At 47.6% G+C, this 24130-nt stretch overlaps 1 protein-coding gene across 1 annotated transcript in view; it reads left to right on the top strand.

Moving 5' to 3' along the window:
- The window catches only part of LOC149442417 (DENN domain-containing protein 1B-like), a 120569-nt gene that overhangs the window by 87748 nt on the left and 8691 nt on the right, over positions 1–24130 (top strand). The window contains exons 18-20 of the mRNA XM_089656132.1: positions 814–870; positions 4907–5014; positions 22584–22642. Of these exons, the coding sequence (XP_089512258.1) occupies positions 814–870; positions 4907–5014; positions 22584–22642 (224 nt within the window). The remainder of the gene's footprint in view (positions 1–813; positions 871–4906; positions 5015–22583; positions 22643–24130) is intronic.

Here is a 24130-nt window from a genome sequence, read left to right on the forward strand (position 1 = left end):
AGGGCAGAATGAAAACTCCCAAACTTTAACCAGTGATCAGCTGAACACTGATATGAATCACCATACTGCTATATACTGCTGACAAAAAAAGGTATTTAGCAGTTTATATTTACTAAAATAATTGCATTTCCATGTTTTGTGTACTGTGGGAGACTAGATATAGTGAATGCAGGGTCCTAGGAGACCAGATATAGTGAATGCAGGGTCCGGGGAGATCAGATATAGTGAATGCAGGGTCCGGGGAGACCAGATATAGTGAATGCAGGGTCTGGGAAGACCGGATATAGTGAATGCAGGGTCCGGGGAGACCAGATATAGTGAATGCAGGGTCCGGGGAGACCAGATATAGTGAATGCAGGGTCCGGGGAGACCAGATATAGTGAATGCAGGGTCCGGGGAGACCAGATATAGTGAATGCAGGGTCCTGGGTTTAGTAACACTTTAAATATACTGAAAACTACTGATACTCAACAAATGACCCTGGCTTGGTGAGATTGGTTTTCTCCACCACATGTGTGGAAAGTCGTATCTGCACTCCTTTATATTAGTATGAAATGGAACTGGAAATAACCAGGGTAGTTGTGGGGAAGAAGGGGAAAAGTGGGTGCTTACTTCAAACCTTCTAACTACACTATTTTTTGGACAGACTTGGTTTCCAAGAAGCGAGTTAGTGAGTGCACATTTGTCCTAATACTGTATGTTCTTGCCAGAATTTCGATGGCCTAGAGGGGGCACCTACACTCCCTCTCTTTATTTTGCTTGGTTTTGGTGTGTTTTTGGATGGGTGTTATATTTGGTATGATTTCATTCTAGGCAAAGGGTCAAGCCAAGACCAGTCTGCAGGAAATGAAGAGACGCATTAAACACAAGGTAAGAATTCAGAGGTCAGTTAATCAGTGACCAGGCCTTGAAGGTCCCTATGCCTTTCAACTCTTGGGTGTCCCCTTTTTTGATTTGGACAATTCTGCACGTTATGATTATTACTTTTCACAGCAAGGTCATTAGAACCCTCTCCTCTGGCAGTAAAAGCATACAGAAGCCTGTTAAACCTTTTAATGACTCAGTTTTTTTTTGTTTGCTGTCAATGTCCTTTTGGGGAGGTTTCCTCTCCTGGTAACAAAACAGAAAGTGAGTGGAAATCCCTCCAAATTTACAGGAAATGTACTTTTAAATAGTTGTTACTAGAACAGGTGTAAAACAGGTGTAATATTTCCCCTTTAATACTGTTCTGGTAAAAAACTGTAATACGAGGGGCGTTCAAGTCAAACCGGGACTTTTCATTTTACAGGTATAAAAGGGATGCTAGCGTGGTGGTACCAGGGGCGGACTGACTGTTTGGAAACTTGGGCACTGCCCGAGGGCCCGGGGTCAGTAGGGGGCCCCGTGAGATGCCCCTGGTACCTTTTTCATAGGCTTCTTTGAGTTTGGGCAAGGACTCAGGGGCCCCATGATCTATTGCCCAGGGGGCCCCATGAGTTTTCAGTCCGCCCCTGCTCCAGCACTTACCTTGTCCTTCGCTCCCACGGTGTCCCCCCTGCAGAATTGAGTGATAAAGATTCGTGGGGGAAATTCATCATCAGACACTGAAAACGATTCTGCGACTTTTGCTCAGCGATGTGCGAACTTGGCGCTCTATTTCAAATTTCAGTGTTTTTGGTTTGATGACATTATTGAATTAAATTTATTATTATTATATTATTATTTTTATGATTATTTATTATATTATAATTTCATGTTTCATATTTTATCATACCCGGGATGTTTACTAGACTCTTGTTTGGACAGATTTCAGTGAGTTATTGCTAAGGATTACAGGCCTACAATAAAAAAAATGACATTTCCATGCAAAAAAATGTACCGCTTTGAGCACAGAAACACTGACCTAATCATACCGCTAGGAAGGTTAAAAATGATTTTTTTTTTGTTGTGGGCTTGTGGTGTTCAGATGCAGTTTAGTTCCGCTTTTTTAGTGGTGTGCAGACCTTTATTGCTGATTTCATCAGGCAAAAGCATAGTCAGATCCAGGCCAAGATCTTAGCAGGTGGAAAGCAAGAGAGTAGTCACTGAACTCTAGAGCATTGGAGGCGTGTTCTCTGGAGTGACCAATCACGCTTCTTTGTCTGGCAATCCGATAGACGTGTCTGGATTTGGCGGTTGCCAGGAGAACGGTACTTGCCTGACTGCATTGTGCCAAGTGTAAAGTTTGGTGGAGGGGGGATTATGGTGTGGGGTTGTTTTTCAGGGGTTGGACTTGGCCCCTTAGTTCCATTGAAGGGAACTCTTACGGCGTCAGCATTCCAAGACATTTTGGACAATTTCATGCTCCCAACTTTGTGGGAAGAGTTTGGGGATGGCCCCTTCCTGTTCCAACATGACTGCGCACCAGTGTACAAAGCAAAGTCCATAAAGACATGGATGAGTGAGTTTGGGGTGGAGGAACTTGACTGGCCTGCACAGAGACCTGACCTCAACCCCATAGAACACCTTTGGGATGAATTAGAGTGGAGACTGTGAGCCAGGCCTCCTCCCCCGACATCAGTGCCTGACCTCACAAATGTTCTTCTGGAAGAATGGTCAAACCTTCCCATAGACACCCTCCTAAACCTTGTGGACGGCCTTCCCAGAAGAGTTGAAGCTGTTATAGCTGCAAAGATTGGGCCAACTCAATATTGAAGACTAAGACTGGGGAGCCATTCAAGTTCATGTGCGTGTAAAGGCCGGCCGACCAATACTTTCAGCAATATAGTATATACAGCTACGTACATTCTTGAGAATCAGGACTGGATTTCTGCAAAGCCAACACAGGCTGTGGCCTAAGACTGCCAAGAGAAGCACTCAGACAACCACAGAGCATGTTATTGCCTGTAATACATTCCTTCTGTTTAAGAATGCCAGCCTGCCTGCCAGTACCATCATCCTTGTTTTGTTCTGCATGGTATGTGTGTTGTTCGGCACGGTCATAGTTGTGCTATACTGTATGCCTGCAGTTCACTGTGTCTGGGTCGTTATATGTGCAACTGAACTGACTGCAAATTAGGTGAACAAATGCCTATTTTCCTAGTAGCTGATTCCTAGATGCATTGATGCCATGCTGGCAAGAAGGCTTTTTCAGCCTCTCCACCACCAATCATGGCAAGCCTCTTGTGCGTATATTGTCTGTCTTTGATAGTGAAATACTATGTGGGGCAGCACAGTGGCTAAATGGTTAGCACTTCCGCCTGGCAGTACTAGGGTTGTTGGCTCTAATTCCAACCACAGCACCACCTGCCTGGAGTTTGCATGTTCTCCCTGTGTCTGCGTGGGTTTCCTGCGGGTACTCCAGTTTCCTCCCACACTCCAAAGACATGCTGGTAGGTTAATTGGCTCCTGTCTAAATTGGCCCTAGTATGTGTATGTATGATGTGAGTTAGGGACCTTAGATTGTACACCCCTTGAGGGTTAGGGACTGAATGTACAATATATATATATGTAAAGTGCTGCATAAACTGATGGCGCTATATAAGGACCAGGGGCGGACTGACCATTTGGAAACTCAGGCACTGCCCGAGGGCCCGAGGTCAGTAGGGGGCCCCATGAGATGCCCCTGGTACCTTTTTCATAGGCTTTTTTGAGTTTGGGCAAGGACACAGGGGCCCCATGATTCCCTATTGCCTGGGGGCCCCATGAGTTGTCAGTCCGCCCCTGATAAGGACCTAAAATAAATAAATAAATACTAAAGTTTGCCAATCAACTGAGCTAGGTGGGGGCAGCAACAAAACAGATTTCTGGGGGGGGGGGCAGGAAATATAAATCAGGACCTGGTGAGAATTGACATTCCAGATAAGAACTAGGAGCAAGCAGTAGTTCTCAGACTGCATTGGAAAACAACAGCTAAGGGTTTCCCTTAGCATTGGGGAACCAATCAGTGTGGTTTCCAGTCATGTGATCACTATGACTGCCAATCATAGTGATCAGGAGCAGGGTGGAGGTTTATTCACATCAAATAACCTCTCTAACCCGCATGTCACTGCTGCCTGAAGCTGACAGTGCGCCTCTTTTTAATACTGTAATTGTCACATTTGATAAGGAATCGGGACCTTTATTAAAAGTGACCCGCATACATTTAATGCAATGGAATTTTACTCTCCTATATGCTGTACAGATGTATACTTAAAGCGGAGGTCCAGTCCAGGGGCGGACTGACAACTCATGGGGCCCCCCGGGCAATAGTGGATCGTGGGGCCCCTGTGTCCTTGCCCAAACTCAAAAAAGCCTATGAAAAATGTACCAGGGGCATCTCATGGGGCCCCCTACTGACCCCAGGCCCTTGGGCAGTGCCCGAGTTTCCAAAAGGTCAGTCCACCACTGGACTCCAGTCAACATTCTAAAGAAATAAAAGTCAGCAACTACAAAAACTGTCTGTCCCCTGATCCTGCGGTGTCCTCACACCGCCATCTTCAGTGTGGGCACCCGGCTGTGACAGCTTGCTGTTGGTGAACTACAAGTCCTATCACGCCTCTGTCTTTGGGAGTCATGCTTGTAACTGTCAGTTTTGCAATGCCTCATGGGACTTGTAGTTCTACAACAGTTGGAGGGCCACAGTTGCCCACCCCTGGCCTAGGTTAATGTGGGAGCGGGTACCTGTCAAATTCGGGAACCTTGCTGCTCCCCAAGGGTGCCAATCCTTATGGGGGAGCGAAGACTTAAAGCCGAATTCCCTCTTTTGGGTGGAGCTGGGCTTTAACTATACACTGACATATGCAGAAGCACTTTACGCACCAATTCATGCACCTGTACACAGGATCTTTGTGTAACTATCTGCCAGAAAGATCCCGCATAGATGATCAGTATTTATCATGGTCATGTGCATGAGCCCCAACCTTGCAGCCATGTTTAGTCTGACAGTTATATGATCTGTATCCCACAGGACCAACGCCAGATCCAACGTATGGGCTCCTTCAAAGCCGATGGATCTCCAACTGAAAACCATGACAGACTGCAACACCGGCTGCCAATCACACAGCACTTTGGACAGGTTAAAAAAAAAAAAAAGTCTTGATATGTTTGAGATTTGATAGCCCTCTTAATGCATTTCTTTCTATTCACTGATTGAACATTTCAGGAAAAGATATTTAAAGTTGACCTTGACCCTTGCACAGTTGTACAGGCTGAAATTGGTTACTCTGAATTCACTGCACACTATGAGATTTTCACAGTGTGCATTAGAAGCTGCAGCAAGTCAGATAGAGCCCGCCTCATTTCCTGGTTGGAGGACATCCAACAACATTTAGCTCTTTCTTCACCAGCCCGACTGTTCCTGGCTCACTGTATTTCAGTTAATTCAATCATGGAGTATCAGCATTAAAGCAGAGTTCCACTCACGCTGTCAAAAAATAAAAGTCAGCAGCAGGGTCCGACTGACAACTCATGGGGCCCCCGGGCAATAGGGGATCATGGGGCCCCTGTGTCCTTGGCCAAACTCAAAAAAGCCTATGAAAAAGGTACCAGGGGCATCTCATGGGGCCCCCTTCTGACCCCGGGCCCTCGGGCAGTGCCCGAGTTTCCAAATGGTCAGTCCGCCCCTGGTCAGCAGCTGCAAAAACTGTAGCTGCTGACTTTTAAAAAACAACCACTTACCTGTCCCTCGGTCCCGTGGTGTGTCCCCCGCAGCCCGTTTCACCGGCCGTCCTGTATTCTTCAGTGTGTGCACCCGGCTGTGACAGCTTGTGGCTTCACAGCCAGGTACCCACTGCACATGCGCGAGTAGCTCTGCGCTTCATGCTTTCTGAATGGTCCTGTAGTCTTCTGGGACCGGTCACGTGTCCCAAAAGACTACAGGGAGGGAGGGAGGACACCTTCCGCTTCCGATCGCCGAGGCAATTGGACCGAAAGTGGGAGCGGGTACCTGTCAAATTCGGGTACCCGCGCCCCCCCGCCCCCCAAAGGTGCCAATCCTTAATGGGGAGCGGGGAAGCAGTCCTTAAAACGGAACTTCCCCTTTTGGGTGGAGCTCCGCTTTAAGGGTGTTACGTAGGGTGGTCTGCATGCAAATGTAGTCTGACTAGGAATTCCCACTTTTCCAGACTGACTTCCACCAATCAAGTGGCGAAATCTGGGGAATGATGTAACCTGCTCCATTCTCCGCCCATTTGCTTACATGGCCAAGGATTCCCAGCCATATAAGTGAATGGGCTGGGTGATGTCAGTGGTTGGTAAGGACATGGCTGGTCCAAGCATCCTCTGCTTCCTTAGCTACCATTAGCAGCCAAAAGCTGTCACGTTCGCATCAATGTATGAACAGTGTTTGGTTCGGACCAAGTGATGAGCTCAGCCCTTGTGGTTATAATGGGAGCAGATCCTCCCACTGAACACTCAAAGAAATTCCAGTTTTATTGAGAAAAGTAATGTCTTCTATTGTATACATAAGGATTGGGGATGGGCCGTACCTTGGTTCAGCCTGAGGCTGGTTCAGAGAACAAGACTAGACTTCAGATGCTGAATCCAAACCCTACTGAAGTCAATCGGAGCCAAATGTTAAAAAAACAGTAATGGCCATTTTCTAGGCTAATAGGCAAGGGATCATCAAATGGCATGGAGAGGCACTGGTCTGGGGAACGTGGGGAAAATCTTTGAGTCCGGTAAAGGTTTTTAAAAGGGAACACCACACAAAAATCAAGAATAAAAAAAGTGTGGGGTTACCCCCAAAATTCCACAGCAGACCCCTATCCAAGCATGACAGGCCAGAAAAGGGAGGGGGAGGGGAAACAGCATTTCCCTTCCCCTTTTGAACCATATGAAGCCACGTGCCCTCAACATGGAAGGGGGGGGGGGGTGGTAGCTTGCCAAGGGGAATCCCTGTGATATCATTGACCAATAATGGTCAATGATGTATTTGGTCAATGACATCACCAGGGAGACCCCATGCCTTTTTTTATACTCAGCTGTCATTCGCCGTATCTAGCCGCTAGGCATCTAGCCATGGGGAATGGATTGTGTCGGCAGGAGTTTTTAATTGTGATTAGAGTGGATGTGCATTGCTGGATGACATGACCGATCCACTATATAACCAATATATACATGTGATTTTGTAGGGGGCATGCGTGGGGTTTCCCCGCTGGCACCCGACAATCGCCAAGGAACACTGACAGGGGAGAGGTGGAAATCCCCCAAGACGCCATCCGTCGTCTCATTAGGAGCATGTCCCGACGTTGGCAGACATGCATACAAGCACGTGGGGGCCATACAAACTACTGAGGACCATTCTGAGTTGCTGCAATGAAATTTCAGCAAAATGGACTCGCCTGCTGCATAATTTGTTCAGTTTGATTTTCGGGGTGTCTTTGAATTCAGTCCTCTGTAGGTCGATCATTTTAATTTCCATCAAACGATGGGGCATCCTTACGTTCCTAACACATTATCCATCCATGTCAATATAGAGATCCAGCAGGAGATTTTTCCCCATTGAGATCTGATGTGTTTTCAATGTGTTCCTTAAATTTTTTTGAGCAGTGTATATATACAGTGGATATAAAAAGTCTACACACCCCTGTTAAAACGTTAGGTTTCTGTGATGTAAAAAAATGAGACAAAGATAAATAATTTCACAACTTTTTCCACCTTTAATGTGACCTATAAACTGTACAACTCAGTTGAAAAACAAACTGAAATCTTTAGGGGGAGAAGTAAACATAAAAAACTGAAATAATGTGGTTGCATAAGTGTGCACACCCTCTTATAACTGGGGAATTAAGCAATCACATTTACAATCATGTTAAATAGGAGTCACACCTGCCATCATGTAAAGTGCCTCTGATTAACCCCAAATAAAGTTCATCTGTTCCAGTAGGTCTTTCCTGACATTTTCTTAGTCACATCCTACAGCAAAAGCCATGGTCCACAGAGAGCTTCCAAAGCATCAGAGGGATCTCATTATTCAAAGTTATAAGTCAGGGTACAAAACAATTTCCAAGGCATTAGACATACCATGGAACACAGTGAAGACCGTCATCAAGTGGACAAAATATGGCATAACAGTGACATTACCAAGAACTGGATGTCCCTCCAAAATTGATGAAAAGATGAGAAGAAAACTGCTCTGGGAGGCTGCCAAGTGGCCTACAGCAACATTAAAGGAGCTGCAGGAATATCTGGCAAGTACTGGCTGTGTGGTGCATGTGACAACAATCTCCCACATTCTTCATATGTCTGGGCTATGGGGTAGAGTGGCAAGACGGAAGCCTTTTCTTAAGAAGAAAAACATCCAAGCCCGGCTAAATTTTGCAAAAACACATCTGAAGTCTCCCAAAAGCATGTGGGAAAATGTGTTATGGTCTGATGAAACCAAGGCTGAACTTTTTGCCCATAATTCCAAAAGATATGTTTGGTAATAAAGCAACACTGCCCATCACCAAAAGAACACCATACCCACCGTGAAGCATGGTGGTGGCAGCATCATGATTGGGGCTGTTTTTCTTCAGCTGGAACTGGGGCCTTAGTCAAGGTAGAGGGAATTATGAACAGTTCCAAATACCAGTCAATATTGGAACAAAACCTTAAGGTTTCTGCTAGAAAGCTGAACATGAAGAGGAACTTCATCTTTCAGCATGACAACGACCCAAAGCATACATCCAAATCAACAAAGGAATGGCTTCACCAGAAGAAGATGAAAGTTTTGGAATGGCCCAGCCAGAGCCCAGACCTGAATCCGATCGAACATCTGTGGGGTGATCTGAAGAGGGCTGTGCACAGGAGATGCCCTCACAATATGACAGATTTGGAGTTTTTTTTTTGCAAGGAAGAGCGGGAAAATATTGCCAAGTCAAGATGTGCCATGCTGATAGACTCATAACCAAAAACACTGAGTGCTGGAATCACATCAAAAGACGCTTCAACAAAGTATTAGTTTAAGGGTGTGCACACTTATGCAACCATATTATTTTAGATTTTTATTTTTACTTCCCTCAACCTAAAAGATTTTAGTTTGTTGTTCAACTGAGTTGTACAGTTTATAGGTGGAAAAAGTTCTGAAATGATTTATCTTGGTCTCATTTTTTTACATCACAGAAACCTGACATTTTAACAGGGGTGTGTAGACTTTTTTATATATACAGTTGTGCTCAAAAGTTTGCATACCCTGGCAGAAATTGTGAAATTTGTGTCATTGCTGCAGTAAAGGCTTCTTTCTGGCAGCTCATTTTTGTTCAAGTGTCATCATATTGTGCTCCTTCAAAACAAGCAAACTGTCTTTTTCCAGAGCAGCCTGTATTTTTCTTGTAGTTACCTATGTGTTTTCCTTTGTATCCCAAGCAATTCTTCTGTCAGTTGTGGCTGCAATCTTTCTTGGTCTACCTGTACCAGTACTTGGCTTGGTATCAAGAGGTCCCTGAATTTTCTACTTCTTAGTGGAAGTGATGACTGGCATATTCAAGGCTTTGGACATCTTTTTATGTCCATCTTTATAAAGTTCCATTACCTTGTTATGCAGGACTTTTGACAGTTCTTTTCTGCTCCCCATGGCTCAGTATCAAGCCTAGTCAGTGCTTCCATGTAAGAGCTAACAAACTCATTGACTATTTATACACTGACACTAATTGAAATTTAAAAAGCCACAGATGTGGGACATTAACCTCTAATTGGCATTTTAACCCGTGTGTGTCACCTTGTGTGTCTGTACCAAGGCCAAACATTCCAGGGGAGGGAAACTTCTGATCCGGGGGGCGGAGACTTCTGATCCAGGCCATTTGGGTGATTTCTGTTATCATTATCATTTAAAAAGCCAAACAACTATTTGAAAATAAATGGCTTCATATGATCATCATCCTTCAATAAAAGAGCATTTTGTGGCATGATCAGTCATATTTTCAATATCAATGCCAAAATTTCACAATTTCTGCCAGGGTGTGCAAACCTTTGAGCACAACTGTATATTATGAATAGAGATGAGCGAATCGAAGTATCCGAAGTGGAATTCGAGTCGAATATCGGAAAAATTTCGATTCGTGCCGAATCCGAAAAACAGCCTAATTCGGACGCGCGAATCGAAATTTTTCCGAAAATGGCGGCTGACATGTGCGGCGACGGAGCGGGGATGTCGGGGAAGGCGCGCAGACAAGGCGCGCTGCCCCATAATGCATTCCTCAACGACATGTGATCGCATCAGCCAATCAGCAGCCAGCCAGCCAGCACTGTGTAATGGTCGAGGTATATATAGCGGCCATTTTGGAAATCTTCATTTGCCTGCAGTCATTGAACAGAGGCAGACCGCTCTGTACTAGGGACAGGGACAGAGTTAGGGCCACAGAAACGAGAATTGGGGACAGAGAGAAGTTACTTAGGGACAGAGAACCATTACTCAGGGACACAGACTTGTTAATGAGGGCCACAGAATCGTTATTTAGGGACAAAGAAACGCTAGTTAGGGCCACAGAATTCATACTCAGGGACAGACAGAATTGTTACTCAGTGCCAGAGAATTGTTACTTAGGGCCACAGAAACGTTATTAGGGCCACAGAATTTTTACTCAGGGACAGACAGAATTGTTACTGAGTGCCAGAGAATTGTTACTCAGGGACAGACAGAATTGTTACTGAGTGCCAGAGAATTCTTACTCAGGGCCACAGAATTCATTCTCAGGGACAGACAGAATTGTTACTCAGGGACAGACAGAATTGTTACTGAGTGCCAGAGAATTGTTACTCAGGGACAGACAGAATTGTTACTGAGTGCCAGAGAATTGTTACTCAGGGACAGACAGAATTGTTACTGAGTGCCAGAGAATTGTTACTCAGGGACAGACAGAATTGTTACTGAGTGCCAGAGAATTGTTACTCAGGGACAGACAGAATTGTTACTGAGTGCCAGAGAATTGTTACTCGCACAGACACAAAATTGTTACTTGCACAGACACAGAATTGTTACTCGCACAGACACAGAATTGTTACTCAGGGCCACAGAATTCATACTCAGGGACAGACAGAATTGTTACTGAGTGCCAGAGAATTGTTACTCAGGGACAGACAGAATTGTTACTGAGTGCCAGAGAATTGTTACTCAGGGACAGACAGAATTGTTACTGAGTGCCAGAGAATTGTTACTCGCACAGACACAAAATTGTTACTTGCACAGACACAGAATTGTTACTCGCACAGACACAGAATTGTTACTCAGGGCCACAGAATTCATACTCAGGGACAGACAGAATTGTTACTGAGTGCCAGAGAATTGTTACTCAGGGACAGACAGAATTGTTACTGAGTGCCAGAGAATTGTTACTCAGGGACAGACAGAATTGTTACTGAGTGCCAGAGAATTGTTACTCAGGGACAGACAGAATTGTTACTGAGTGCCAGAGAATTGTTACTCAGGGACAGACAGAATTGTTACTGAGTGCCAGAGAATTGTTACTCGCACAGACACAAAATTGTTACTTGCACAGACACAGAATTGTTACTCGCACAGACACAGAATTGTTACTCAGGGCCACAGAATTCATACTCAGGGATAGACAGAATTGTTACTGAGTGCCAGAGAATTGTTACTCAGGGACAGACAGAATTGTTACTGAGTGCCAGAGAATTGTTACTCAGGGACAGACAGAATTGTTACTGAGTGCCAGAGAATTGTTACTCGCACAGACACAAAATTGTTACTTGCACAGACACAGAATTGTTACTCGCACAGACACAGAATTGTTACTCAGGGCCACAGAATTCATACTCAGGGACAGACAGAATTGTTACTGAGTGCCAGAGAATTGTTACTTAGGGACAGACAGAATTGTTACTGAGTGCCAGAGAATTGTTACTCAGGGACAGACAGAATTGTTACTGAGTGCCAGAGAATTGTTACTCGCACAGACACAAAATTGTTACTTGCACAGACACAGAATTGTTACTCGCACAGACACAGAATTGTTACTCAGGGCCACAGAATTCATACTCAGGGACAGACAGAATTGTTACTGAGTGCCAGAGAATTGTTACTCAGGGACAGACAGAATTGTTACTGAGTGCCAGAGAATTGTTACTCAGGGACAGACAGAATTGTTACTGAGTGCCAGAGAATTGTTACTCAGGGACAGACAGAATTGTTACTGAGTGCCAGAGAATTGTTACTCGCACAGACACAAAATTGTTACTTGCACAGACACAGAATTGTTACTCGCACAGACACAGAATTGTTACTGAGTGCCAGAGAATTGTTACTCAGGGACAGACAGAATTGTTACTGAGTGCCAGAGAATTGTTACTCAGGGACAGACAGAATTGTTACTGAGTGCCAGAGAATTGTTACTCAGGGACAGACAGAATTGTTACTGAGTGCCAGAGAATTGTTACTCAGGGACAGACAGAATTGTTACTGAGTGCCAGAGAATTGTTACTCAGGGACAGACAGAATTGTTACTGAGTGCCAGAGAATTGTTACTCGCACAGACACAAAATTGTTACTTGCACAGACACAGAATTGTTACTCGCACAGACACAGAATTGTTACTCAGGGCCACAGAATTCATACTCAGGGACAGACAGAATTGTTACTGAGTGCCAGAGAATTGTTACTCAGGGACAGACAGAATTGTTACTGAGTGCCAGAGAATTGTTACTCGCACAGACACAAAATTGTTACTTGCACAGACACAGAATTGTTACTCGCACAGACACAGAATTGTTACTCAGGGCCACAGAATTCATACTCAGGGACAGACAGAATTGTTACTGAGTGCCAGAGAATTGTTACTCAGGGACAGACAGAATTGTTACTGAGTGCCAGAGAATTGTTACTCAGGGACAGACAGAATTGTTACTGAGTGCCAGAGAATTGTTACTCGCACAGACACAAAATTGTTACTTGCACAGACACAGAATTGTTACTCGCACAGACACAGAATTGTTACTCAGGGCCACAGAATTCATACTCAGGGACAGACAGAATTGTTACTGAGTGCCAGAGAATTGTTACTCAGGGACAGACAGAATTGTTACTGAGTGCCAGAGAATTGTTACTCAGGGACAGACAGAATTGTTACTGAGTGCCAGAGAATTGTTACTCAGGGACAGACAGAATTGTTACTGAGTGCCAGAGAATTGTTACTCGCACAGACACAAAATTGTTACTTGCACAGACACAGAATTGTTACTCGCACAGACACAGAATTGTTACTGAGTGCCAGAGAATTGTTACTCAGGGACAGACAGAATTGTTACTGAGTGCCAGAGAATTGTTACTCAGGGACAGACAGAATTGTTACTGAGTGCCAGAGAATTGTTACTCAGGGACAGACAGAATTGTTACTGAGTGCCAGAGAATTGTTACTCAGGGACAGACAGAATTGTTACTGAGTGCCAGAGAATTGTTACTCAGGGACAGACAGAATTGTTACTGAGTGCCAGAGAATTGTTACTCGCACAGACACAAAATTGTTACTTGCACAGACACAGAATTGTTACTCGCACAGACACAGAATTGTTACTCAGGGCCACAGAATTCATACTCAGGGACAGACAGAATTGTTACTGAGTGCCAGAGAATTGTTACTCAGGGACAGACAGAATTGTTACTGAGTGCCAGAGAATTGTTACTCGCACAGACACAAAATTGTTACTTGCACAGACACAGAATTGTTACTCGCACAGACACAGAATTGTTACTCAGGGCCACAGAATTCATACTCAGGGACAGACAGAATTGTTACTGAGTGCCAGAGAATTGTTACTCAGGGACAGACAGAATTGTTACTGAGTGCCAGAGAATTGTTACTCAGGGACACCTAATCGTTGAATTAAATAGTATGTCAGACAACATGCAGAGGAGTGGCAGAGGAGGCAATGTTTTAGGAGCGAGCAGACGTGGCAGCAGAGGAAGGGGTCGAGGCAGCAGTATTCGCAGCCAGAGGCCAGTGCTCCCGGTGTCATCCAGCGGTCGTGTCTCCACCGACAACCCTGCCGTCATTGATTGGTTGGCTCGGTCGTCTTCCTCTTCCCAGGTCACCTCTGACACCTACAGCCAACGGTCGGTGGGTACGTCAGACACAACCGTTAGTTGGCATGGCCCGGGACCAAGCCCACTGAAATCACGTGTCCTCTACCTGCCCCTGTCCTTTGCTGTTCCCTCACCAAGCGAAGTATCGCATGCTGTGGGCTCAGCCCCACTGTACAGTGAGGAAGAGCTAACAGAGGGCGGTCAGGAACGGGGGGAGACATCGGCCTTTTCAGCAGCCAAGCGAACAAGTACTGGCGAGGAGAGTGGCTCGGTAGCCGGTCTAGAGACAGGTCTGTCTCCTGACCCAGACGCAGCCGAGGGGGCTAGTAGTGAGGCGGAGACCCTACTTGATGATGAGGAGGTTGATCGCACTTGGCAGCCTCGTCGTCATCAGGCAATTTCTTCCGCATCATCAGGAGAAGAGGGTGGCAGCTTGGCAGCGAGCAAAACAGTCGGTGGGTTGCCCAGGAGACAGCAGCAGGGTCGCATCAGTGTCAGTGGAGCCAAACGTCCACGGAGTAGAGCACCAGCTCCACTGCAGCCTACCACCACGGCCAGTAGTGGTGCCGGTGCGCACGGAGGAAGTAGCAGTCAGCCAGTGAAGAGTAGCGGGGGCAAAGTTTCCTACTCGGTGGTGTGGCAATTTTTCCTCAAGCCGCCCGAGGAAGTAAACGTAGCCGTATGTCGACTATGTGGCCAGAAATGCAAGCGTGGCCAGGGGGCCCATGTTGGGACTACAGCGTTGCGTCAGCATATGCAGCGTCACCATTCGGTGGCCTGGGAAAACCGTGATAAACATACGGCGGTTCTGCCTGCCCCAGCCCCCGCTCCATCACCCGCTCCGTTACTTGCTCCGTCACCCGACGTCGTCAATCGCCCTCTATCAGCCAGTCAAGGCTCCAACACCTCTGCTGAGGGGAGTTGTCGCTCATTGGCATCTTCCGCTCGTTCAGATGCTCCTTCTCCTGCTACTCCTCTTCTCGGATTCCGTCAACAGTCTTTCTTGGAATCCGTATCCAAGAGACAACAGTTTGCGAGCACGCACCCGACGGTGCAAAAGCTGAACGTCCTCCTGTCCAAGTTGCTGGTGCTGCAGTCCCTCCCTTTCCAACTGGTGGACTCAGCACCTTTCCGAGAAATGATGGCTTGTGCCGCGCCGCGGTGGAGAGTGCCAAGCCGTCATTTCTTTGCCCAAAAGGCAGTGCCAGCCCTGCATTCACATGTAGAAGAGATGGTGGGCCAGTCTTTGAGCATGTCGGTCTCTGCCAAAGTGCACGGCAGCGCCGACGTGTGGAGCTGTAACTACGGTCAGGGACAGTACATGTCATTTACGGCCCACTGGGTGAACGTGGTGCCGGCACAGCCGCACCAGCAACTTGGACAGGTCACGACGCTTTTGCCTCCACGTTTGCACGTCCTTGGTCCAGCAAGCATGTCCGCCTCTACCACCTCTTTTTCCGCCGTGTCCTCAGCCGCCACCCCCGTGCCAAGTCCCATTACCCGACCGGCATATCACATGTGCAGGGCGCAACGGTGTCACGCTGTGCTGCACCTGGTATGCCTTGGCGAACGTAGTCACACAGGGGAGGAACTGCTGAGTGTAATGAACAGAGAAATCGACAGATGGCTGTCTCCGCGCAAACTAAAAATCGGAACCATGTTGACTGACAACGGAAAGAACATGGTGTCTGCTCTGCGTCAAGGAAGGTTGTGCCATGCGCCATGCATGGCTCACGTGTTCAATCTGGTTGTCAAGCGGTTCCTAAAATCCACCATCCCACTGCAAGACATCCTTAAAATGTCACGTAAACTGTGCATGCATTTCAGCCATTCCTACACCGCAAAGAACACCCTCATTGAGCTGCAGCGGCAGAACGGAATTCCACAGCATCGCCTGATCTGCGACGTTGCAACAAGGTGGAATTCAACCCTACACATGTTAGACCGCCTTTACGAGCAGCGAAAGGCCATCACCGATTTCCTGATGTTACAAGCGGATAAAGGTACTCCCCTGTGTAACTTAGATGTCAGCCATTGGCAGCTCATGCGTGACACCTGCCGCTTGCTCAGGCCCTTTGAGGAGGCCACGCTATTCGTGAGTCGGCAGGACTATGGGATGAACGACGTCATTCCTCTGTTGCACGTCCTGGAACAAATGCTGTTAACAATGGCTGGTCAGGGTGCGGTAGACGTGGCGCACAGATGTCAACGCCACATGACCCCTGTGGGGGCAGGACAGGAAGAAGAGGAGGAGGTAGAGGAGGACATTTGTGCTCAGGAATTATTGAGTGAAATGGGTGGTTTTTCCACTCAGCGGACAGGAGTGGAGGAGCAGGAGCATCTGGTAGAGGAGGAGGAGGAGGAGACAGAGGACCCAGACGCACCGTGGCAGTATGCTGTGGAGATGGAGGCAGGGAGTCCCTCGCATTCCTTGGCACAAATGGCCCATAGCATGCTCGGTTGCTTGCGTAGCGACAGCCGAATAATAACCATCAGACAGAGGGATGACTTTTGGCTGTCCACCTTGTTGGACCCTCGCTACCGGTCCAAAATGGTGGCCTTTTTCACACCTGCTGAGAGGGAGGCCAAAATTACGTACTATAAAAACCACCTATGTAGTCAGTTGGTCTCTGCCTTTGTGCGCCAACGTCCATCCTCAGACACTGTGGGCCCTGTGCGCTCGCGTTCCGCTGGCATGGCAGCAGGGGAGGGGTGGGGTGGTAGGAGCAGTGGCAGCTCCACCAGCAGTGGCTGCCTCAGTCTGCAGTCGATGATGAGTAGCTTTCTTCACCAGCGCAGTGAGGAAACTACTAACCAGCCGCAGCAGCAGCAGCAGCATCAGGTGGACCTGGAGCAGGAGCTCAAACAACAGGCTTGGGCCTACTTGGACAGCACCCTGCCAACCGAGGTAGACAATCCCCTTGACTACTGGGCAACGAAACTTGACCTTTGGCCCCAACTAGCTGAATTTGCCCTTGAAAGGCTGTCATGCCCGGCCAGTAGCGTGGCATCGGAGCGCGTGTTTAGTGCGGCAGGAGGTATTGTAACTCCGCGGAGGACACGACTGTCCACCCAAAGTGTGGAGAGACTCACGTTTGTGAAAATGAATCAGGCGTGGATTAGTCTGGATTTCAAACCACCAGTTCCTGACACAACTGACTAAATCCGCCATGAATCATGCCTCAAACATGTGCCACTTTGAGGTCTCCTCACACACTGCTGGTGTGTTGAATTTTTTGACATAGGGTGCTGGCAGATTATGGGCCTCCTATAGCTGCTGCCAGGCCCCTAATCTGCCATAGGCCCCTATATACCGCTTCCTCATGCTGCTGCCAGGTCCAGAGTCTCTCATGGGTCCCTGTACGGCCTCCCATTGCTGCTGTCTCCATCGCCACACTCTGCTGCCATGTGCCACTTTCAGGTCTCTTCACACTGCTGGTGTGTTAAATTTTTTGACATAGGGTGCAGGCAGATTACGGGCCTCACATAGCTGCTGCCAGGCCCCTAATCTGCCATGGGCCCCTATATACCGCCTCCTCATGCTGCTGCCAAGTCTAGAGTCTGTCATGGGTCCCTGTACGGCCTCCCATTGCTGCTGTCTCCATCGCCACACTCTGCCATGTGCCACTTTCAGGTCTCTTCACACTGCTGGTGTGTTTAATTTTTTGACATAGGGTGCAGGCAGATTACGGGCCTCACATAGCTGCTGCCAGGCCCCTAATCTGCCATGGGCCCCTATATACCGCCTCCTCATGCTGCTGCCAAGTCCAGAGTCTCTCATGGGTCCCTGTACGGCCTCCCATTGCTGCTGTCTCCATCGCCACACTCTGCTGCCATGTGCCACTTTCAGGTCTCTTCACACTGCTGGTGTGTTAAATTTTTTGACATAGGGTGCAGGCAGATTACGGGCCTCACATAGCTGCTGCCAGGCCCCTAATCTGCCATGGGCCCCTATATACCGCCTCCTCATGCTGCTGCCAAGTCTAGAGTCTCTCATGGGTCCCTGTACGGCCTCCCATTGCTGCTGTCTCCATCGCCACACTCTGCTGCCATGTGCCACTTTCAGGTCTCTTCACACTGCTGGTGTGTTTAATTTTTTGACATAGGGTGCAGGCAGATTACGGGCCTCACATAGCTGCTGCCAGGCCCCTAATCTGCCATGGGCCCCTATATACCGCCTCCTCATGCTGCTGCCAAGTCCAGAGTCTCTCATGGGTCCCTGTACGGCCTCCCATTGCTGCTGTCTCCATCGCCACACTCTGCTGCCATGTGCCACTTTCAGGTCTCTTCACACTGCTGGTGTGTTAAATTTTTTGACATAGGGTGCAGGCAGATTACGGGCCTCACATAGCTGCTGCCAGGCCCCTAATCTGCCATGGGCCCCTATATACCGCCTCCTCATGCTGCTGCCAAGTCTAGAGTCTCTCATGGGTCCCTGTACGGCCTCCCATTGCTGCTGTCTCCATCGCCACACTCTGCTGCCATGTGCCACTTTCAGGTCTCTTCACACTGCTGGTGTGTTAAATTTTTTGACATAGGGTGCAGGCAGATTACGGGCCTCACATAGCTGCTGCCAGGCCCCTAATCTGCCATGGGCCCCTATATACCGCCTCCTCATGCTGCTGCCAAGTCTAGAGTCTCTCATGGGTCCCTGTACGGCCTCCCATTGCTGCTGTCTCCATCGCCACACTCTGCTGCCATGTGCCACTTTCAGGTCTCTTCACACTGCTGGTGTGTTTAATTTTTTGACATAGGGTGCAGGCAGATTACGGGCCTCACATAGCTGCTGCCAGGCCCCTAATCTGCCATGGGCCCCTATATACCGCCTCCTCATGCTGCTGCCAAGTCTAGAGTCTCTCATGGGTCCCTGTACGGCCTCCCATTGCTGCTGTCTCCATCGCCACACTCTGCTGCCATGTGCCACTTTCAGGTCTCTTCACACTGCTGGTGTGTTTAATTTTTTGACATAGGGTGCAGGCAGATTACGGGCCTCACATAGCTGCTGCCAGGCCCCTAATCTGCCATGGGCCCCTATATACCGCCTCCTCATGCTGCTGCCAAGTCCAGAGTCTCTCATGGGTCCCTGTACGGCCTCCCATTGCTGCTGTCTCCATCGCCACACTCTGCTGCCATGTGCCACTTTCAGGTCTCTTCACACTGCTGGTGTGTTAAATTTTTTGACATAGGGTGCAGGCAGATTACGGGCCTCACATAGCTGCTGCCAGGCCCCTAATCTGCCATGGGCCCCTATATACCGCCTCCTCATGCTGCTGCCAAGTCTAGAGTCTCTCATGGGTCCCTGTACGGCCTCCCATTGCTGCTGTCTCCATCGCCACACTCTGCTGCCATGTGCCACTTTCAGGTCTCTTCACACTGCTGGTGTGTTAAATTTTTTGACATAGGGTGCAGGCAGATTACGGGCCTCACATAGCTGCTGCCAGGCCCCTAATCTGCCATGGGCCCCTATATACCGCCTCCTCATGCTGCTGCCAAGTCTAGAGTCTCTCATGGGTCCCTGTACGGCCTCCCATTGCTGCTGTCTCCATCGCCACACTCTGCTGCCATGTGCCACTTTCAGGTCTCTTCACACTGCTGGTGTGTTAAATTTTTTGACATAGGGTGCAGGCAGATTACGGGCCTCACATAGCTGCTGCCAGGCCCCTAATCTGCCATGGGCCCCTATATACCGCCTCCTCATGCTGCTGCCAAGTCCAGAGTCTCTCATGGGTCCCTGTACGGCCTCCCATTGCTGCTGTCTCCATCGCCACACTCTGCTGCCATGTGCCACTTTCAGGTCTCTTCACACTGCTGGTGTGTTAAATTTTTTGACATAGGGTGCAGGCAGATTACGGGCCTCACATAGCTGCTGCCAGGCCCCTAATCTGCCATGGGCCCCTATATACCGCCTCCTCATGCTGCTGCCAAGTCTAGAGTCTCTCATGGGTCCCTGTACGGCCTCCCATTGCTGCTGTCTCCATCGCCACACTCTGCTGCCATGTGCCACTTTCAGGTCTCTTCACACTGCTGGTGTGTTAAATTTTTTGACATAGGGTGCAGGCAGATTACGGGCCTCACATAGCTGCTGCCAGGCCCCTAATCTGCCATGGGCCCCTATATACCGCCTCCTCATGCTGCTGCCAAGTCTAGAGTCTCTCATGGGTCCCTGTACGGCCTCCCATTGCTGCTGTCTCCATCGCCACACTCTGCTGCCATGTGCCACTTTCAGGTCTCTTCACACTGCTGGTGTGTTTAATTTTTTGACATAGGGTGCAGGCAGATTACGGGCCTCACATAGCTGCTGCCAGGCCCCTAATCTGCCATGGGCCCCTATATACCGCCTCCTCATGCTGCTGCCAAGTCTAGAGTCTCTCATGGGTCCCTGTACGGCCTCCCATTGCTGCTGTCTCCATCGCCACACTCTGCTGCCATGTGCCACTTTCAGGTCTCTTCACACTGCTGGTGTGTTTAATTTTTTGACATAGGGTGCAGGCAGATTACGGGCCTCACATAGCTGCTGCCAGGCCCCTAATCTGCCATGGGCCCCTATATACCGCCTCCTCATGCTGCTGCCAAGTCCAGAGTCTCTCATGGGTCCCTGTACGGCCTCCCATTGCTGCTGTCTCCATCGCCACACTCTGCTGCCATGTGCCACTTTCAGGTCTCTTCACACTGCTGGTGTGTTAAATTTTTTGACATAGGGTGCAGGCAGATTACGGGCCTCACATAGCTGCTGCCAGGCCCCTAATCTGCCATGGGCCCCTATATACCGCCTCCTCATGCTGCTGCCAAGTCTAGAGTCTCTCATGGGTCCCTGTACGGCCTCCCATTGCTGCTGTCTCCATCGCCACACTCTGCTGCCATGTGCCACTTTCAGGTCTCTTCACACTGCTGGTGTGTTAAATTTTTTGACATAGGGTGCTGGCAGATTACGGGCCTCCCATTGCTGCTGCCAGACATGTAATCTGCCATGGGCCCCCGTACCGACTCCTCATGCTGTGACGTTGCAACAAGGTGTAATTCAACCCTACATATGTTAGACCGCCTTTACGAACAGCTAAAGGCCATCACAGATTTCCTGATGTTAAAAGCGGATAAAGGTACTCCCTGTGTAACTTAGATGTCAGCCATTGTCAGCTCATGTGTGACACCTGCGCTTGCTCAGGCCCTTTGAGGAGGCCACGCTATTCGTGAGTCGGCAGGACTATGGGATGAATGAGGTCAAATCGGCCATGGGCCCCCGTACCGCCTGTTCACGCTGATGCTGGTCCCACAGTGTGACCTGGGTCCCTGTACGGCCTCCCATTGCTTCCACTCTGCCATGTGCCACTTTGAAATCTCCTCACACTCCTGCGGTTGTCCATTTTGTCATAGGTTGCTGGCAGATTACAGGCCTTCCATAGGTGCCACCAAGCCCCATATCGGCCATGGGCCCCCGTACCGCCTGGTCACGCTGCTGCTGGGCCCACAGTGTGACCTGGGTCCCTGTACCGCCTCCCATTGCTCCCACTCTGCCATGTGCCACTTTCAGGTCTCCTCACGCTCCTGCTGGTTTCCATTTTGTCATAGGTTGCTGTATGGCCTCCCATTGCTGCTGCCTCCACCGCCACACTGTGGCTCCAAACACTGGTTTTGGCCCCGTGACTGGCCAAAGGAGTGAAGTGTGCAGTGATTCTAAGATCGACGGCACTCATCTGCATGTCATACTGACAGACAGTATTATTTCTCTTCCCCAGCAGACTCCAAGGGCATTTAAATTAAAGGTACAGTGTTCTGCACTAATATTAAGTCTCTCTGAAGCCTAGAAACACCCTTTTTTAAGTTAAATTCACAGCGAATTTATTCGACTCGAATCGAATATTGTCCACGAATTCGCCGAATCAGTCGAATCGAATTTTTCATTTCTTCGCTCATCTCTAATTATGAATATAATCGATAACATAGAACAAATAATGTTAAAAATAAATAGAAAAATACAAAATTTTACAAAAATAAATGCAAATCAATTCAAAGCAAATCAAATCATTTATTTAATCTTTTAGGATGCATACATCATGTTCTTTTTGAAATGGCGCTTTATGCATTGACATACCAACTTAAACCCAGTCTGTCCAAATAATTCAGCTTCAGCTAATTGAGGATGCTTTTCTAGCCTTTTGCAGCACAAGCAGACAATGGCTTTCCTGAGCTCTGTCTCCATAAATAATTAACACTGACTGAAGGAACATGAAAGAAATGGGAAGGGTTTGGTTAGGACTAAACTTACTAGCACTAAACAGGAGGGGAGGACAGAAATCACATAGTAAACAAATTGTAGCGGCCCAAAACCACCAGTAGGTTCCACCATACTAAAGAACAATAACAACCTGCTGCAGTTCAATACTGTACAACACATACCAAATACATGGGAGTAGGGCAGGACACATCGAACTTCTAAATGTTTCAGTTGGAGTTCACAGTCACCATGCAAAAGTGCAGTTGATTCCATGTCCAATCTCTGTAATCTCAACAGGGTGACGGAGTATCCCTCTAGTCTATAATGTCATGGAACAAGTACAATTCAGAGGTGATTGCTTTGTAAATAATGACACAAGTGCATACATGTAAAACGTCCTGATTGTCTTTACAGTCCCGTCCCAGGAGACCGGGGAAGAAATATTCAGAGAGTGACCCTTGGGAGTGTCAGAGGTGAGTGACATTAACAAACAGCCCAATACCAGAAATGAATGCAACTTAGGGCTCATGTACACTGCAGCTGATAAACGCACGTTTAGGATCTGTTCAGCGTTTTTTTCAGCAGCCCCTGACCTCTCCCTAATGTTTTCCTATGTGTCCATGTACACATATTCATTTACAGTCGTTTACAGGCATTTGAGTTTACAGTTGTTTTTTTGAACGCAGAAAATTTGTGTTCAGCAGTCGATTTTATCAGCATTTCAAACGCAAAATGCTTGTAAACATGGCAAATCGCATTTATAAGCATTTGCGGTTGAAATTTTTTTTAACTCTTCCAGAGCCTTTTTTTATCATGAAAAATGCATGCAAAGCGTTTTCAAGGTACTCAAATGGACAAAACACTGAACACAGGATGTTCCTACCAAGCTTGTCACACATTGTAATGACCAATTCACACCTCAGACCTCTCCCACACTTGGAAACAAAAGATATGTAAATTACCATTCACACCTCAAATTCCCAATGAAGACCCCCTGCTAGGTGACCTTAATGACTCCCTCCACCAGACACCTCTCCCACCCTTGGAAACAAAAGATATGTTAATGACCATTCACACCTCAAATTCCCAATGAAGACCTCCTGCCAGGAGGCCTTAATGACTCCTCCACCAGACACCTTTCCCACCCTTGGAAACAAAAGAAATGTTAATGAGCAACTCACACCTAAGCTAATTTCAACAGGTACTGCTGTCTCTGCTTCTACTCTCTGTATTTCTCTGAAACAGTCTGAAATAGTTAATAATTTACCACTTTACAGTGCATTCTGAGCATTTGGGAGGTTCTCCTGTGCTTATCTTTAAAACTGCTTCTAAATGCAAACGCGCATAAACGTGGTATGCAAACGCGGCTAAACAGACATTTTTTAACCTATATTTTCCAGCAGTCAGTTTCCATTTTTCAGAAGTGTCCCGTGTACATGGGGCCTTAAACATCATGATGACAAGGATTACCATGACAGCACCCCAGTCCTCATGCAAGCATAAGCAAATGTATGCTTCAACTTTCTATACATTAAAAAAAAATGTATGTCAGGGCAAAATAAAGAATAAAGTCAGTACATCTGTGCAATACACCCAATGAAGGCTCTTTTTCCAAAGCCATTTTTTGGGGGATCTTTCTGGAAAAATTGAACAAAAAGAAAAAAGGAAAAAAATGAATTGTGGAATGTATTTCTTTTAAAATGATAAATAATATATCTATGACATGATATTCAAACTATATAACATAAAGACCTTAACAAAATATTAAGACTTTACAGTTCTCTCAGCTGAAGACAAGCAACTCCTGGAATACAATTCAAGTAACACTGTGCTTCTCAATGCAGTTCTCAGACTGCTTTTCTGTCATTAAGAGGCACTGCAGGGGAAAGGCTCCAGTTTAGTTTGCTTGTGGGCTCCATCTTGGATTTCAGAACCCCGCGGCTTTCTCTCCTCTCAATGCA

Source organism: Staurois parvus, unplaced genomic scaffold (genome assembly GCF_062004578.1).
Source record: "Staurois parvus isolate SC_StPar_1 unplaced genomic scaffold, SC_StPar_1.0 ptg000887l, whole genome shotgun sequence".
Classification (NCBI taxonomy): Eukaryota; Metazoa; Chordata; class Amphibia; order Anura; family Ranidae; genus Staurois; species Staurois parvus.